At 38.0% G+C, this 19,470-nt stretch overlaps 1 protein-coding gene across 2 annotated transcripts in view; it reads right to left on the bottom strand.

Moving 5' to 3' along the window:
• CDK13 (cyclin dependent kinase 13) overlaps positions 1–19,470 on the bottom strand; it is a 141,528-nt gene that overhangs the window by 44,848 nt on the left and 77,210 nt on the right. For both annotated transcript variants that reach the window (XM_010364254.2, XM_010364252.2), the window contains exons 6-7: positions 7,934–8,123; positions 6,101–6,157 (exon numbers count right to left, since the gene is read on the bottom strand). In XM_010364254.2, coding sequence (XP_010362556.1) covers positions 6,101–6,157; positions 7,934–8,123 — 247 coding nt within the window. The remainder of the gene's footprint in view (positions 1–6,100; positions 6,158–7,933; positions 8,124–19,470) is intronic.

Here is a 19,470-nt window from a genome sequence, read left to right as displayed (position 1 = left end):
ACCTTTAACTAAAACAGGAAATAAAGGAAAAGGAGTGGACATTTTTCTGGGGAACGAAATAGATAAAGGTTTAATTTAGGGTACCCAGATCACCTGGGTAGAGATTTCCAATAAACAAAAGGTCTGGAGACCAGAAGAAAGACCAAGGATTGGAATTCAGTTTTGTAAGTATTTGGCAGTAATGTCTTGGATGACCCTCCCCGAACAGAAGGAAGAGGGAATTCTTTCCACTTTATATGTTCAAAAATGAAGAATACTCTATCAGAGCTGAAGAGAGAACAATTTAATCTTGATCTTACAGTTAAAAGTCGGTGATCTAAATTAGATCTCCTTTCCTGAAGCTTGTTTAATCTTATTATTTATTGTCATTCATCTGTTATTAGTAATTTTTATTACCATGGTTCCAATCTTTGTCTAGTGATTCTCAGAAGATTCTTTTATTACCCAGAATCCCCAAAGCTCCCTGCACTCATCCACATCAGGAGGATCCTCCAGATGAGGATCACCTTCTCCCAGATCAGAATCAGCCAAGCACTTGCCATGAATGCAGTCAATGTTTTAAGGAACATAAAACACAAAAGAATAAAATACAGTAATACTGCCTTCCTCTCTCATTAATACCTTCAACTTTGGGAAAATTTAGTTTTGCTTTCAGTAACAATGTTCTGGAAAGCCACTAGATGGCGATACTGCCTTCAAAAAGGTGTGTGCGTTTTGGGAGGGTGGTATTAGTGAGCTAGCATAATACTTTAAGGCCCTTTTCATTTTTCCCTTCTCTCTCCTTATTGGATCATCATACAGAAACGTAGTATGCTTTCTGGCTATTGTTTAAAAAACTATTTTATTTTGATCACCGTAACATTATTAAAGATACATTTTTCAGGGCTGGGCACAGTGGCCCCATCACTTTGGGAGGCTGAGGCGGGCAGATCACTTGAGGTCAGGAGTTCGAGGCCAGTCTGCCCAACATGGTGAAACCCCGTCTCTACTAAAAATACAAAAATTAGCCGGGCATGGTGGCAGGTGCCTGTAATCCCAGCTACACAGGAGGCTGAGGCAGGAGAATCGCTTAAATCGGGGAGGCAGAGGTTGCAGTGAGCCGAGATCATGCCACTGCACTGCAGTTTGAGTGACACAGTGATACTCTATCTCATAAATAAATAAATAAATAAATAAATAAATAAATAAAGTGTTACATTATAGTTTCTTCTCTAGAAAATGAAGCTAATTTCAATTAATATGGAAAACATTTTTTTCACACAGGACAGTCACATGAAGAGAGAAAAATACTCCATCTTTTTGAAAACCACTTGAGCAATGACTTGGTAAAATAAAAACTAAGAAGAGGGAAACACTGTAGCTATCAGAAAAACCATACTTAAGAAAAGATACTAAAAGATGAACAGTTCAATGAAGAAATGGGGTAAAAACCTCTATTCTCAAGTTTTAAAGTTCCCAATGCAGAATGGGACAAAGTATAAATACCAATGTTCAAAATGAGAAAATGATTCAAATCGAAAGAAATAATTTTCCCCTCTACTTTTAATCCAGTGGTTCTCTTTCTTTCTTCAATAATAGGCACATGACAGAGCAGATCCACATTGGTCACAGACCCCCCAAGTGCTAGTGTAACTCCACCCAGCTTTCCTCAAATTCAAAAAAGGAACATCCAAAATCTAATGAGAGCTGTGGTTGATGCTATTACAGTGGTAAGCTGAAATCTGCTCTATTTACAAACAAAAAACCTTACACAAAATTCTTGAGCACTTCAGTTATTCGATCTATATTAACTACTTAGAATATAAAAACACTTCAAAGTGACTTTATATTTGCTTGAGTATTATAATAAGGCCCTACCTGGCTCTCTATTTATAACGAAGCAGAAATATGAATGAAAAATCATTTGTTGTATATTTATCTCAAAAAATATCTAGAAAATTTGAGACACAATCTGTTAAAGGTAGATTTCTTTTAAAATCAGTATGTTATTAAGGTTCACTAGAGCAATATATGTATTTTAAAGGTATTCCATTATATTAAGCCTACTCCAGGATATTCTAAATAAATCATAATTATTCTCTTTTAAAAAAAACAAGTTTTAAAGGAGTATATAAACCCCATAATGATAGGATATTTGCTCTGAAAACAAAATGACAGACTGAATTTTCCTCTTACACATTTAACTGAGCAGAAAAATTCAGTATACATTACCCGAAGATGCAAAGTTATGGGACTTTAAAACTCTGGTTCTCTAAACTCAAAATTTCTACATCAATCTCGCAGGGCAACAGGGACCATGGCCCAGTGAACACGCCACACACCTGGCACTCCATTGGAACCCAAATTATATTTTAAAATGAAAATGAATGGAAAATTGAGCCTTATAATATAAAATTTGGCTTTATAATCAGCTTTTCTGAAACATATCTATTCCAAATGTGCACAAATATCTGCATATCAAGAATCTATTAGATTAAAATGGTAATTAGCTGTTTTCCATTTCATAGAAAAGGATTTATATAATTAACGACAGACACAAACTTATATTAAGCAAAATCTAACTACAGTGAAATCTCAACCAGCTTAGCAGATAGAATTCTTAATTAACCAGAACTTGCCCAAAATAATAGCCACATTAATTTAGTCATATATATATGCTTATCAGCTGGGCACGGTGGCTCATGCCTGTAATCCCAGCACTTTGGGAGGCCAAGGCAGGCAGATCACTTGTGGTCACTAGTTCGAGACCAGCCTGGCCAACATGGCGAAATCCTGTCTCTACTAAAAAATATAAAAATTAGCTGGGCATGGTGGTGCCCGTCTGTAGTCCCAGCTACTCGGAAGGCTGAAGCCGGAGAATCGCTTGAACCCGGGAGGCGGAGGTTGCAGTGAGCTGAGATCACGCCACTGCACTCCAGCCTGGGCGACAGAGCAAGACTCTGTCTCAAATAAAGTAAATACATATGCTTCTTAAACAGCAGAAGAAAAAAATATATACTTCAAGTGAAGCTTTGGATTAAGTACACATTCAGATCAATTTTTCCTTTCAACTTCTACCAAGAGGCACTATTATATATGATAGAAAGAATAAAAAATTGGGAATTGAAAACTTAGCTATACACCCTTGGCTCTGCCAACATTTTTTGATCTTTAAAGTCACTCAACCCTTCACAATAGCCAGGATAGGGAATCAACGTTAAGTGTCCACTGGAAGATGAATGGATAAAGAAAATGCGGCCTGTAATCCCAGCGATCGGGAGGCTGAGACAGGAGAATCACTTGAACCCTGGAGCCGAGATTGCGCCACAGCACTCCAGCCTGGGCGACAGAGACTCCGTCTCAAAAAAACAAAACAAAACAAAACAGAAAAAGGAAAATGTGGCATATATGCACATTGAAATACTATTCAAGTCTTAAAAAAACAAGGAAATGCTGTCATTTATGACAACATGGATGAACGTGAAGCGCAATGTGTTAAGTGGAATAAGGCAGGCACATAAAGACAAATAATTCATCATTTCACTTATATGTGAAATCCAAAAACCCTCAGCTCATAGCGGTAGAGAGTAGAGCTGGGAGTTACCAGATGCTGGGCATAGGGAGTATGGGGGGAAGATGCTGGCCTAAGGATATAAAGGTTCAGTTAGACAAAAGTAAATTCAAGAGATTTATTGTACAACTTGATAACTACACTTAATAACAATGTATTCTTGAGAATTGTTGGCCGGGCGCGGTGGCTCAAGCCTGTAATCCCAGCACTTTGGGAGGCCGAGACGGGCGGATCACGAGATCCGGAGATGGAGACCATCCTGGCTAACACGGTGAAACCCCGTCTCTACTAAAAAATACAAAAAACTAGCCGGGCGACGTGGCGGGCGCCCGTAGTCCCAGCTACTTGGGAGGCTGAGGCAGGAGAATGGCGTGAACCCGGGAGGCGGAGCTTGCAGTGAGCTGAGATCCGGCCACTGCACTCCAGCCTGGGTGACAGAGGGGGACTCCGTCTCAACGAAAAAAAAAAAAGAAAAAAAAAGAAAATTGTTGAGAGTAGATTTTTAAGAGTTGGCACACACAAAAAATGTGGGGAAATACATATTAGCTCAATGTAGCCATTTTACAATGTATACATATTTCAAAATTAAAAAGAAAGTAACTCGGCCCTTTCTGGGTCTCAGTTCTCTCAAATGCAAAATGAGGGGTATAGCTTTTGAGCTTTAAAACAGTTTTAAACTAAAAAAAAAAAAAAAAAAAACACTCTGGCCGGGCGCGGTGGCTCAAGCCTGTAATCCCAGCACTTTGGGAGGCCGAGATGGGCGGATCACAAGGTCAGGAGATCAAGACCATCCTGGCTAATACGGTGAAACCCCGTCTCTACTAAAAAATACAAAAAAATAGCCAGGCGAGGTGGCAGGCGCCTGTAGTCCCAGCTACTCGGGAGGCTGAGGCAGGAGAATGGCGTAAACCCGGAAGGCGGAGCTTGCAGTGAGCTGAGACTCGGCCACTGAACTCCAGGCCTGGCGACAGAGCAAGACTCCGACTCCGTCTCAAAAAAAAACAAAAACAAAAACAAAACAAAAACAAAAAACCACTCATACAACCCTTTCCTAAAATACAATGTTAATTTTAAGTGTAGTAGTTAAAACAAATAAAAACCAAGTAACTCTGGTGAAAGTCAGTACAGAGGACTGGAGGTCCAATCACAAAACCCCATCCACAGAACACTTTTTCTTTCCTTTCTTTCTCTTTCTCTCTCTGTCTCTCTTTCCTTCCTTCGTCCCTCCCTCCCTCCTCCCTTCCTTTCTTTTTTTGGAGACAGTCTTGCTGGAGTACAGTGGTGCAATCTCGGCTCACTGCAACCTCCACCTCCCAGGTTTAAGTGATTCTTGTGCCTCAGCCTTCCAAGTAGCTGGGATTACAGGCGTGCACCACCAAGCTCAGCTATTTTTAGTAGAGATGAGGTTTCACCATGTTGGCCAGGCTAGTCTCCAAGTGCTGACCCTCAAGTGATCCACCCACCTCTGCCTCCCAAAGTGTTGGGATTTGTAAAAGCATGAGCCACTGCGCCCGGCCCACAGCATACTTTCTGAGGGGTTTCATGGAACCTGAATGGATCTGAAACATATCACTTATAAACCTCTACTCTAGAGCACTATATAATGAAAATACTTTCCAGAATTATGTCACAGGCACTGCAAGATTTAAAAACATGGACTTTTTACTCTGAAAAATTCAAACGAGAGTTTTTGTTTATTCCTTTAACCAGAAAAAAGCAAAGATTAAATGAAAGTAAACATCTATTCCTAAGACTACAATCAACTGATGTTTCACTATATTAAATTATGGTGATACTAAAGAAATGACAGAATTGTCATAAAATAATTTTAAAATTCTTTAAATATATTATTTCAGATATATATATGAAAATAAAGACAAGAATGGGGTAAATGGACTAAAGATTTATTAAGCAAAATTAATTCTATATTTTATTTACATAAAACCCACTATTGCATAAAAATATTTTATTTTGAAATCCCATATTAGTTCTAATAAGACAAGTCATTTCACTACCACCAGGCACAAAGAAAGCCAAGTTGGATATATACTCAAACTTTAGCCAGAAAATTTCTACCTTTTTGTGTCTTATACACTGAACATCCTCACAACAGTTGGTTTAAATAAAGGGTTCTAGGGAGTTAAAAAACAAAGAACTGTAAATATAACAATAAAACCTGTGTAAAATAATAAAGAAAACAAAGTTTATAAGTTTAAAAATGCAATTTAAAAGGTTTTCATTAAGAATATTTAATATCTGAATACACATTAGAAATTTAAGTATAAGTTCACTTCAGTCACACTTAAAAATGTACATTTTTAAAAAATCATTTTTACCTGTGTTAAAGATCAATTTTTAAATTGAGATAATGTGTGAAATATTGTAATTACAATAATCAACCTAATATGGTATAAAATTTCAGTGTTTTATGTACTAACCATGAAAAGTAAATTTCGCTTTTAAAAAATAAAACTATCAATAAGGTATTCTTAGTATAGCTTCTAATACTAAACTCTAGTATCTACAATATTCATTTGAAAGTATGCTTACCTTTCTTCTGAGCTATACAATCGAGCAAGTCCAAAATCTGCAAGTTTTATCTGCCCTCTGGTAGAAAAAAGACAAAATGAACAAAAGGTATTAATTTGCTCTAAACTGACAATACACATTTATATTCTATGCGTAGAACTGATAAAAAAAAATACCTATGTACATGTTAACTCTACTCACACTTCAGTATCATCAAGGTAATACAGGTAAAGGCAAGTAGTGGATAAATTCACAAAACAAAAAAATAAACAAATCCTTGGATAGTCAGTTAAACTTATTATAGCAATATGATTATTATAATTACTGTATTATAATATTAGAATAGTATTTTATTACTATTCAGTTCCTATTCAGAAAAGCACACTTCAATGAAAACAAAATAAAACGAGATCATTTTTATTACTTAGCAGTAAGACAAATTTCTTGTTCAACGTAACACTGCACAAGAACTAAGTGACATCACTTTTAATTTGTTTAATTCTCCAGTTTTAGAGGGGCTAGGTGCATAGAACACTGTCTATTAATTAAAATCAGAACCAGGCATGCCTTATTTAAATTAACAAACAGTACCAATTACAAGAGAATTACCAGGGTTCAAATATAAGCCATTACGAATATAAGCTTATTTATATAAGTTTTAAATAAGTGAATGTGTCTGTGTGTTTACACACTTCCAAAAAGTTTACTTTACAACTGTGACTGTGTTTTTAAAATTTTCTAAAATCTATTCTTAGCCTAAAGCTGAAATTCTATTGCTTATTAGATGATCCATTCACATTACTTGGAAAAATAGCAAACAGAAAAGTAAACTAAGTATTATTTTATATGCATTACAGACTATTATTGGATTTTTTTTTTTTTTTTTTTTTGAGACCGAGTCTTGCTTTGTCACCCAGGCTGGAGTGCAGTGGCACTATCTCGGCTCACTGTAACTCCACTTCTGGGATTCAAGCGATTCTCATTTCTCAGGCTTCCTAGCAGCTGGGATTACAAGCATGTGCCACCACACCGGGTTTATTTTTGTATTTTTAGTAGAGACAGCTTTTCACGACGTTGGCACAGCTGGTCTCGAACTCCTGGCCTCAAGTGATCGGCCTGCCTCATCCCCCCAAAGTGTTGGGATTACAGGCGTGAGACACCCCGCCCGGCCACTAACAGGTATTTAACACAACTTTTGAGGTATCCCAAGCTATAATATTGGTGATTATTTTTATTTTTATTTTTGAGCCAGAGTCTCGCTGTGTCACCTAGGCTGAAGTACAGTGGCATGATCTCAGCTCACTGCAACCTCCACCTCCCGGAAGCAATTCTCATGCCTCAGCCTCCTGAGTAGCTGGGATCACAAGTGTGCTCCACCACGCCAGGCTAACTTTTGTATTTTTTTGGCAGAGACGGGGTTTCATCAACGTTGGCTAGGCTAGTCTTGAACTTCTGGCCTCAAGTGATCCACCTGTCTCTGCTTCTCAACGTGCTGGGATTACAGGCGTGAGCTACTGTGGCTGGCCTGAGTTTGTATAAAGTAAACTAAATTTTAAATATTTTTTAACATAATCAAGGTGCAACATCATGTAACACTGTATCTTTTCTTTATTTTAAAAATTTTAGATTCGGGGGTACATGTGCTTGTTTGTGACATGGATATTAGAAATGTAATAGTAGGGGTTAGGCTTCTAGGGTACCTATCACCCAAATGTTGGACACTGTACCCAATAGGTAACTTTCAACCCTCACTATCCCCGACATTCCCCGCCGCTACAGTTTCCAGTCTATTCTCTCCATGTACATGTCCATGGTAAAACTCATTTTAAATATATATAAAGTTCATAACCATACCTATTATTTAGAAGGATATTGGAACATTTAATATCTCTATGCAAAAAGTTCTTCTTATGACAATAATCCAGACCCTCCATGAGCTGTCTCATAAATGACTTTATGTGATTTTCATTAAAATGAACCAAGCCTGATTCCAGTAGTCCCATCAGATCATGGTCCATATATTCAAACACCAGATAAAATGCACCTAAGAATGAGAATAATCAATACATTAAAAACTTATTCCTACAACTTTTCCATAAATTCACAATTTTTAAAAATAAAAGGCTGGTGGAGGAAGAATTAATCCTTGAAAAGAAGTGTTACTTTGTTACTTTAATAACATTCACCTTTCTCTCTGGACTTAATAATATCAATAAATAAATCCCAAGGAAAACATTTAACCTATTTTCTTCTCCCCTCCAAAAAACAGTTATGATTTAAAAAAAAAAAAAAAATCACCCTGCTGTTCTCCATATTGTATAGTTTCTAGGTGTGATTGATGTTTTAGACATCAAATTGTCTCTTAGTAGCTGAATAAAATCAATATAGTTTATCAAAAAATTAAAAGCTGGTAAAAGAACTGCTTTTAAACAACAACAACAAAAAAGAGTGCAGGCCAAGAAAGATGTTAGGTGACTTCTAAATGCTTCAATAAACATGTAATTTAATTCTGTTTATACAGCTCCAGAGTACCTAAAGGCGAGAATTTGAGGAAAAACTATAATTTGAATTTACAACTTTATTTTATAAAAAACAGCTTAGTCCTCCCACAAAAACCTAAAACAGCACATAGCACACACACACAAACTATACAAACGTACTTATGAGAGATTTAGAAATCCTAAATGAAACTTACACACAAACTGAATGAGAAATAGAATTCATTACATTTGTGAAAAGCAGAAAAACTAACACCAAGACAAAAAAAGGCATCTGAACTTGGTTCAGATAAGTTCCTAATTTTTAAAACAGAGCAAAGAACTCTTGGTAAACTTGCAACAGGCGTCTTTCTTAAAAGTTTATTATGGTATCTCTCTGAAACCAACAACTAATGTAATATTTAATAGGAAAGGCTAGGTATTATGTATGAGATTAAAAAAAAAATTCCCAGTGGCTCACGCCTGTAATCCCAGGGCTGTGGGAGGCCGAGGCGGGCGGATCATGAGGTCAGGAGATCGAGACCATCCTGGTTGACACAGTGAAACCCCGTCTCTACTAAAAATACAAAAAATTAGCCGGGCATGGTGGTGGGCGCCTGTAGTCCCAGCTACTTGGGAGGTTGAGGCAGGAGAATGGCGTGAACCAGGGAGGCAGAGCTTGCAGTGAGCCGAGATCGCACCACTGCACTCCAGCCTGGGCAACAGAGTGAGACTCTGTCTCAAAAAAAGAAAAATCAATATTCAAAAAGCAAAAGATGGCCAGGCACTGTGGCTCATGCCTATAATCCCAGCACTTTGGGAGGCTGAGGCAGGTGGATCATCTGAGGTCAGGAACATGAGACCAGCCTGGGCAACATGTCGAAACCCTATCTCTCTACAAAAACTACAAAAATTAGCCTGGTGTAGTGGTGTGTATCTGTAGTCCCAGCTCACATAAGAAATGTGAGAAATCCTTTAAACTATAAACACTCTTACAAGACAGAAAAGTACACATGAGCAAATGGATAGCAAGGCTAAACATGATAAAGATGTTAATTATCCCTATGTTAGCTTATAAATTAGACGCAGCCAAATTTTCCAAGATACTTATTGGTTGCTTTTCTGTAATGTATATCCACATAGAAAAATAACTAAGAATAGCAAAGTAACACCTGAAAGAGAAAGCGGGTATGTGTACACACTCTACCAGATATTAAACCAGTATACATTTCCATTATTAAAAAGTGTGATGCTGGTAAATAAACACGAAATAAAACAGAAAATTCAGAAATACATTCACATACATATGGACCTTTACTATATGATAAAGACGGTATATCAATTCAGTGGGGAAAAGATGGACTTTTTAATTGGTGGTATTGGGATAACTGAATAGCCAGAAAAAGATAAAACTTGTCTGTCTCTCACACTATACACCAGCATAAAAGCAAATTAATCTACAAAATTACAAAAATTAGCCAGGTGTGGTGGTGGGTGTCTATAACCCCAGCTACTGGGGAGGCAGAGGCAAGGAAAATCACTTGAACCTGGGAGACAGAGGTTGCAGTGAGCTGAGATCATGCCATTGCACTCCAGTCTGGACAACATGAGCGAAACTCGGTCTCCAAACAAAAAAAAAAAAAAAAAAAAAAAAAAAAACAAAGCAAACGAATCAGTTATCTAAATTTTTTTTAAAAGAACCATAAAAGTACTTTTAAAAAAACACAGAATTCCTTAATAACCTGAGAGTAGAAAAAAAAGTTCCAACTAGGAATCAAGAAATAATTCATACCAAGAAATAATAAATATGACTATGTAAAAATAAAAATCCTCTGCATGGCTAAAAATACCACAAGCAAAATTAACAGAATATAGCAACCTGGAAAAAAATTAGCTGCAACTTATACTGCAGAGTGATTATTAGTACCAACTACAGTCCAGGCATAGTGGCTCACGCCTGTAATCCCAGTACTTTGGGAGGCTGAGGCAGGTGGATCACTTGAGGTCAGGAGTTCGAGACCAGCCTGGCCAACGTGGTTAAACTCTGTCTCTACTGAAAATACAAAAATTAGCCAGGCATGGTGGCTCACGCCTATAATCCCAGCTATTTAGGAGGCTGAGGCACGAGAATCACTCAAACGCAGAAAGTAGAGTTTGTAGTGAGCTGAGATTCTGCCACTGCACTCCTGCCTGGGTGACAAGAGACTCTGTCGCAAAAAAAAAAAAAAAAAAAAAAATTCGCCAGGCATGGTTGTGGGCGCCTGTAATCCTAGCTACTTGGGAGGCTGAGGCAGGTGAATTGCTTGAACCCGGGAGGCAGAGGTTGCAGTGAGTCACAATTGCACCACTGTGCTCCTGTACTCCAGCCTGGGCAACAATGCAACATTCTGTGTCTCTCTGTCTCTCTCTCTCTTCATATATATATATGTATGTATATAAAATAAAAACTCTCTAAATTAGGGGGAAAAAAGATCAACGACCTTACAAAAAAGTGAGAAAAAGAGACAATTAGTTCATCTGAAAAAAGAGCAAAGTGCCCCTAAGTGAATGCAAAGTAGCTTAACTTTGCTCGTAATAAAAATGTATGGCCAGGCGTGGTGGCTCACGCCTACAATCCCAGCACTTTGGGAGGCTAAGCCGGGTGGATCACCTGAGGTCAGGAGATCGAGACCAGACTAACCAACATGAAGAAATCCTGTTTCTGCTAAAAATACAAAATTAGCCAGTCGGGGTGGTGCATGACTGTAATCCCAGCTACTCGGGAGGCTGAGGCAGGAGAACTGCTTCAACCCGGGAGGCAGAGGCTGCGGTAAGCCGAGATCATGCCATTGCACTCAAGCCTGGGCACAAGAATGAAACTCTGTCCAAAATACTAAATTGACAAAAATCTAAAAGTAGAACTCCAGAGACTACTGACAAAGCTGTGAGAAACACTTTCACACATTGGTAGTGGAAACACACAAAAACAAACCCTCTGGAAAGAAATTTGGCAATATCTAGCTAAATCACATTCAGCATTTCCCTTTGACTTAACAATCCCAATTCTAGGAACTTGTACCAAAAATTCACTGGCCAAAATACAAAATGAAGTATGCAAAGGGCTATCCAACGCAGCTTTATTTACACAATGAAAATATCTATCACTAGGAAGCTAGCTGAATAAACTATAGTATACCCACACAGTACAGTGCTTCTAAGCAATAAAATGAGAGAATGATTTTTGTCTACTTACATGGAGTAAACTTCAGCGTGTATGGTTAAATGAAAAGAAAAAGGTAGAGTAGAGCACTTAAAACATTGCTACCTTTTTTTTTATTAAAAAAAAAGGGGGGGGGAACGTGAATATGTACAAAAGAAACGTTGGAGGATGAAACAAACATTTAAAATAGTTACCCATGGGTAAGGGAGAGAACAAGAAAAAAGGAATGGAAGTGACACTATTCTGAATGTACCTGTTTTATAGTTTAGAGTTTGAAACCAAGTACACGTTTTATATAATGAAAATACATCATTAAATCAAAAAGGGAAAAAAAAGCAATCCCTAAAAAACTGGAAACATATCCACATTTAGGTGGATTTATGTTTATCAAATTGGTTGCATAAACTGTCTACAACACAATATACTGACTATATACAGCTGGGGGGTATATTTTTTAAGGACAAAAGGAATCACTTAGAAATCTTAAACTGCATTCAGTAGTCTTGTTAGCAATTAAAATTAGCATTGTTACTTTGAAATTATTACATGTATATGGTAGAACAAAACAAGCTATGTTAATATTTTAGGAACCAAGGCTTTTAGTTTACAAGAAAGATAAGGTCAAAATGTATAAATCGTGTACTCTGAAATTGAAATTGAAATCATTGACAGTAGCCAGCCTCCAAAAGGGTCCTAAATGATCCTCACTATCTGGCATCCATGCCATGCCACTGTGATTCAAGGATGGTCTGTGTGACCAACAGAATATTGCAGAGTGAATAATATGACTTCCAAGACTAGGTCATGAAGACAATGCAGCGTCTACCTTACTTTTTTAGATCATTCAACCTGGGAGAAGCCAGCCGCCAAGGCTGTCAGGATATTTAAGCAACTTTGTGGAAGGCCCATGTAAAGAATAAGTGAGACCTCCCACCAAGAGAACTTGCTTGCCATGTGAGGGAGCCACCTTGGAAGTGGATTCTCCAACCCCAGTCAAGCCTTCTAATGACTACAACCCTAGCTAACATTTCATTGCAATCTTATGAGAGACCCCAAACCAAAACTGCCAAGCCAAGATGCTCCCAAATTTCTGCCCACATAAACTTCAAGATATAGTAGCTTCCACCATAACCTTTTAAGTACAACTGCCAAAGAATTGAATTTGTATCTAAATGAACTTCTGGATTTAATTACTATTTAAAGGAAATAAGAGGGATAGAAGAACAAGCTAACTAACACCCAAAAGAAGCATTTGGCTAAATTGAAAATGCACCATACTCTCCAATAAAAAAATGGAATAAAATGTTTAAAAGGCAAGAAGAGCTACTATAAATTATGAGACTTAAAATACTAATTCATCATGAATAACATGCACATCTTGTTTGCATCCAGGTTCAAAAAAGCAGCTATAAAAAACATTTTTGAGACAACTGGGTAAACGTGAATGTAGATCATTAGATGACATAAAATTATGGCTAATTTTGTTAACTATAAGGTCTCTTTTCTTTTTAAATATAACTACAATTTCATTATCTATTGTCTCTCTATAATCAAAGACTAACTTTTATAATACAATGAGCCTGAGATTCACTTAAAAATAATCTAGGAGTTTTTTATTTTATTTTATTTTTTTAAGTAGACAGGGATAAATAAATTTAGCAAAATGTGTTCGCTATAAAAGTGGAGGATGGGGACACTGGGGTTCATTATACTATTTCCTCTACTTTTATTTTTGTATTTTATTATTTTAATTTAATTTAATTTTTTTTTTGAGACGGAGTCTCGCGCTGTCACCCAGACTGGAGTGCAGTGTACAATCTCAGCTCACTGCAACCTCCGCCTCCCAGGTTTAGGCGATTCTCCCACCTCAGCCTCCAGAGTAGCTGGGATTACAGGTGCCTGCCACCACACCTGGCTAATTTTTGTACTTTTGGTAGAGACAGGGTTTCCCCATGTTGGCCAGGCTGGTCTCAAACTCCTGACCTCATTTACTTTTAGATGTCTGAATATTTTAGTAATAATGAGTCTTTTAAAAACGTAAATAAAATTTTAGAAGGTTTGAAATTATTAAGAGATAAATTTTATGTTCCTATATTTTCAAATTGGTTTTTACTTATCAAGGTTTTATATATATGTGTGTGTATCTGTATACATTATTTATTTATTTATTTTATTTATTTATTTTTTTTGAGGCGGAGTCTCGTTCTCACCCAGGCTGGAGTGCAGTGGCGCGATCTCGGCTCACTGCAAGCTCCGCCTCCCGGGTTCATGCCATTCTCCTGCCTCAGCCTCCCGAGTAGCTGGGACTACAGGCACCTGCCACCATGCCTGGCTATTTTTTTGTATTTTTAGTAGAGACGGGGTTTCACCGTGTTAGCCAGGATGGTCTCGATCTCCTGACCTCGTGATCCGCCCGTCTCGGCCTCCCAAAGTGCTGGGATTACAGGCGTAAGCCACCGTGCCCGGCAATTTATTTATTTATTTAGAGACAGGGTCTCACTCTGTTGCCCAGGCTGGAGTGCAGTGGTACAATCTTGCCACCACTTCCTAGGCTCAAGCGCTCCTCCTCTTGCCTCAGCCACTCCAGTGGCTGGGACTAAAGGTGTATGCCACCATGCTTGGCTAATTTCTGTAATTTTGTATACAGACGAGGTCTTACTATATCACCCAGGCTGGTCTCAAACTCCTGAGCTCAAGCCATCCTCCTGCCTTAGCTTCCCAAAGTGCTGGGCTTACAGGTGTAAGCCAAGGTTATATATTTATGTAGTTTAAAGCAGTGATTCCCAACCTTTTTGGCATCAGGGACCAGTTTTGTGGAAGACAATTTTTCCATGGACTAGGGATGGGGGGATGGGTGGGTGGAGGGATGGTTCTGGGATGATTCAAGTGCATTACATTTCTTGTACACTTTATTTCTATTGTTATTACATTGCAACACATAATGAAATAATTATACAACTCACCATAATGTAGAATCAGTGCGAGCCCTGAGCTTGTTTTCCTACAACTAGATGGTCCCATCTGGGGGTTATGGGAGACAGTGACAGATCATCAGGCATTAGATTCTCATAAGAAGTACACAACCTAGATCCCTCACAGACACAGTTCACAACAGGGTTTGTGCTCCTATGAGAATCTAATGCTGTCAACAATAGGGTTTCTGCTCCTATGAGAATCTAATGCTGTCACTGATCTGACAGCAGGAAGAGCTCAGACAGTTATGGGAGCTATTGGGAGCCACTGTAAATACAGATGAAGCGTCACTTGCTCAACTGCCACTCACCACCTGTTGTGTGTGGCCCAGTTCCTAATAAGCCACAGACCAGTACCTGTCCATGGCCTGGGGACTGGGAAACCCTGGTTTAAGGCAATGTTTTTCAAACTGTGGGTCATGCAATCAACTGAGTAAGTCATGACCTGTGTTTTTAAAAACATTTTTATATTGCTTCATATTTTTCCTATATTGTATTTAAAATTAATAAAATCATATGTAATGTAGTTGTGGAACTATAATATGCCACACAAAATTTCATTATGGTAGGAAATTTGATATATATACATATCCTTAGAAAAATATTAGTATCAAAACTCGAAGAGGAGTTTATCTGTGTGAACAGATAAGTGATTTTTACTTTCTCTTATGCTGCAATTTTCTAACTTTTTCTAAAAGAAGTACAATTTTAAGAAACATTATCAATTGTGCCTAAAATTCAGATTAATAAGAGGAACAGCAAATAACCCAACTGAAAGTAAATGCCAATGTCCACAAATAAAGAATCCAGAGAGGAAATTACAATGTTAATAAACATATGTAAGATGCTCCATACCTCACCAGTTTTCAAGAAAGTACTAATCAAAGCAATGATAAGATACCATTCTCTTCTATCAGATTGACAACATTCAGTAATAGCCAAAGAAAGGACACTCACACACTGCTACGTTTGGGCAAAGTAATCAGACAATTTGTATTATTAAAAATACAAATATCCTTTGACTTAGCTATCTCACTTTTAAGAGTAAATGTAAAGAAATAACAGCAGTAGTATGCAAATATACATGTACAAGAATGTTTTTAGCAGTACTATTTATAATGGAAAAAAGCTGAGAAAACTTGAATGTCCATCAATAAACAAAAGGTTGAATAAATCTAGTATTTCCATATTGTAGTATATTATGCAGCTAGAGATATGTTATAATCTTTAATTTAAAAAGTAAATTATAGAAAAAAAAATTAGCCCTGGGGGCTACCTGTTTCTGGTCTGGAATTTAAGCAGTTAAAAACTGTCATTCCATACTCAAAAGAAAAGAAAAGCAAAGGTGAAAAGCAACAACTCTTCTTAGAGCCATCACGGAAACTGGAGTCACAGGGCAAACCACTGCCCCCAAAATTAGAGATAGGCAGGCAGGTACAAGATACAGAGAACCACAACTTACAACTGTAGAAACCTCCTTGGGAACCATTACCAAGGTAGGAAAACCTAAACCAAGCTGGAGGCTCAGTGTGAACAAGTTTTTATTAAAAACTACAGCAGGACCCTGTTTGAGAGGCCTCCACATTTTGTCAGTTTTTAACAACCAGAAGTCCTCCAGATTATCATAGTGAAGATCAGAAAAAAATAAGTAGTTGTGATGAAATATGCCCAGAGCATTCTGTCCTTAACAAGGCCTGACTTCAAGAGAAATTATTTATCAGAGCCTAACCTACCAGGGTTCCACCAAAGCCTTGCCAATCTAGAAGGGAAATATTCAACTCCAGAGCATTCTAGCCTTACACTCAGGGTAATGAAATACCCAATACCAGCATCCTCTAGCACTCCTGTCTCAGGGAAAAACCAAAACATTAGAAGTACTTGTGGACACTACAGTCTAGGGGCACAGGTTCACTAAAAGACTGAGAACAAATCTTTAGGCTATAGAACACTTCCCTCCCTCCACACCTTACCACTATATAAATACAGCTCCTGTATACTAAGTGGAGAATACAACTAAACAAACTGCACACCTCTGACCTTATTTAAGAAGAAATTCCAGAGAAACCAAAAGACAACAGGGGGGACAAAAAGAAGAACACTAGAGGATATTTTGGCCTCTGATACTTACAGGTACAGCAAAGAGAGAACATAGCCTAACCTCTAGCCAGATAAACACAAAACCTTACACTAAAGGCATACTTACCTCAGTTCCTTCTATATACCATGTACTACTTCTTTCAATGAAAAATTTAAAAGCATGCTAAAACACAGTTTGAAGAAACAAAGTAAGCATCAGAGTCAGACTTAGATACAGCAGAAATATTGGCATTATCAGACTACTAATTTTTTTAAAAGCTCTAATTAATATTCCTAAAGCTCTAATGGAAAAAAGGTGAACAAAATGCAAAGGCACAGAAATGGAAACTCTTAAGACAAAGGACAATGTTCAGGTCAGGCATGGTGGCTCACGCCTGTAATCCCAGCACTTCGGAAAGCTGAGGTGGGCGCATCACCTGAGGTCAGGAGTTCGAGACCAGCCTGGTCAACATGGTGAGACCCCCATCTCTACTAAAAATACAAAAATTAGTTGGACATGGTGGCTCACATGTATAATCCCAAGTACTCTATATGAGAAAAATAACACAACTCTAATGAAAGAAATCAAAGGAATGAAGACAAATTCCATGCACATAGACTCTACATTGTCAAGATGTCAGTTCTTTCCCAACTTGATATATCCTTTTAAAGCAATCCCAATCAAAATCCCAGTAAGTTATTGTGTGGATTACCAACAAATTGATTCTAACATTTATATAGATAATAAAAGACTCAGAGTAGCAAGAAAACATTGAATGAGAGCAAAGTTAGAGGGCTGACACTACCCAACTTTAAGACTGACCACAAAGCTACAGTAATTAATACAGTATGGTATCAGTGGGGGAAAAAAAAAACAGATAACTAGACTAACAAAACAGAATACAAAAGCTCAGAAATGCATCCATTAAAAAAAAAATAGTTAACTGATCTTTAACAAAGGAGTCAGAGCACTTCAACGGAGAAAGGATAGTCCTTTCAAATGCTGCTGAAACAAGGGGACACTGACACGTGAACAAAATGAATTTAGACACAAAACTTATACCTTTCACAAAAATTAACTCAAAACAGATCACAGACTTGAGTGTAAACTGCAAAACTAAATTTCTAGAACACAGAAGAAAATCCAGGTGATCTTGGGTTTGGCAATGACTTTTTATATAAGACACCAAAATCACAATATGTGAAAAGAAGAAACTAATACGTTGGATAGTGTTAAAATTTAAAACTTCTGCTCTTTGGCAAGGTGCAGTGGCTCATGTCTGTAATCCCAGCACTTTGGGAGAACAAGGTGTACACATCGCTTGAACCCAGCAGATTGAGACCAGCCTGGGTAACATGGCAAAACCCTGTCTCTCCAAAAAATATTTTTTAAACCATACAAAAATTAGCCAGGTGCAGTGGCATGTGCCTTTAGTCCCAGCTACTCTGGAGGCTGAGGTGGGACGACCGCTTAAGCCTGGGAGGAAGAGGTTGCAGTGAACCAAAGTCACACCACTGCACTCCAGGCCCGGGTGACAAAACAAAACAACTGAAGAAAAACTTTTGCTCTTCAAAAGACACTGCTAAGAAAACGAAAAGACAAGTCAGACTGCGAGATTGGTATCCACTGGGCATGGTGGCTCACGTCTATAATCCCAGCACTTTGGGAGGCCGAGGCAGGACGATAACTTGAAGGCAGGAGTTGGAGACTAGCCTGCGCAACATAACAAGACCCCATTTCTTCAAATAATAATAATAATAATAAATTAGCCTAGCTTGGTGGTGTGTGCCTGTAGTCCTGGCTACGCAGGAGGCTGAGGCAGGAGGATCACTTGAGACTAGGAGTTTGAGGCTGCAGTGAGCCATGACTGTTGCACCACACTCCAGCGGGGATGACAGAGCGAGATCGTCTCCAAAATAAAAGAAAGAAAAAAGAAAATAAACAGCCCAATTAAAAAGAAGGCAAAACATTTGAACAGATATCTCACCAAAGAAGATATACCAATGGCAAATAAGCAAATGAAAAAATGCTTAATATCATATTTTTCTTTTTTTCCTTTTTTTTGTTTTTTGAGACAGAGTCTCACTCGGTTGCCCAGGATGGAGTGCAGTGGCATGATCTTGGCTCACTGCAGCCTCTGCCTCCTAGGTTGAAGCAAATCTCCTGCCTCAGTCTCCCAAGTAGCGGGGACTGCAGGCACATGCCACCACGTCCAGTTAATTTTTGTATTTTTAGTAGTGACTGGGTTTCACCATGTTGGCCTGGCTGGTCTTGAATTCCTGACCTCAAGTGATCCACCCACCTTGGCCTCCCAAAGTGCTGGGATTACAGGCATGAGCCACCGCACCCAGCCTTAACATCATACTTCATCAGAGAATGGCAAATTAAAACAACAACGAGACACCACTACATATCTATTAGAATTGCAAAAATCCAAAACACTGACAACACCAAATGCTGGCAAAAATGTGAAACCACACAAACTTTCATTTATTGCTTATGCAGACAGTATGGAAGACAGTTTGGCAGTTTCTTAAAAGGTAAACATTCTCTTACCATATATAATCCATCAATCCCTGGTGTTTACTCAAAGGAGCTGAAACTTATCTCAACACAAAAACCCGCATACAAATATTTATTCATAACTGTCAAGACTTGGAAGTACC

The sequence above is a fragment of the Rhinopithecus roxellana genome, chromosome 6 (assembly GCF_007565055.1).
Source record: "Rhinopithecus roxellana isolate Shanxi Qingling chromosome 6, ASM756505v1, whole genome shotgun sequence".
NCBI classification, from domain to species: Eukaryota; Metazoa; Chordata; class Mammalia; order Primates; family Cercopithecidae; genus Rhinopithecus; species Rhinopithecus roxellana.
This window is presented reverse-complemented; position numbering and strand designations above follow the sequence as displayed.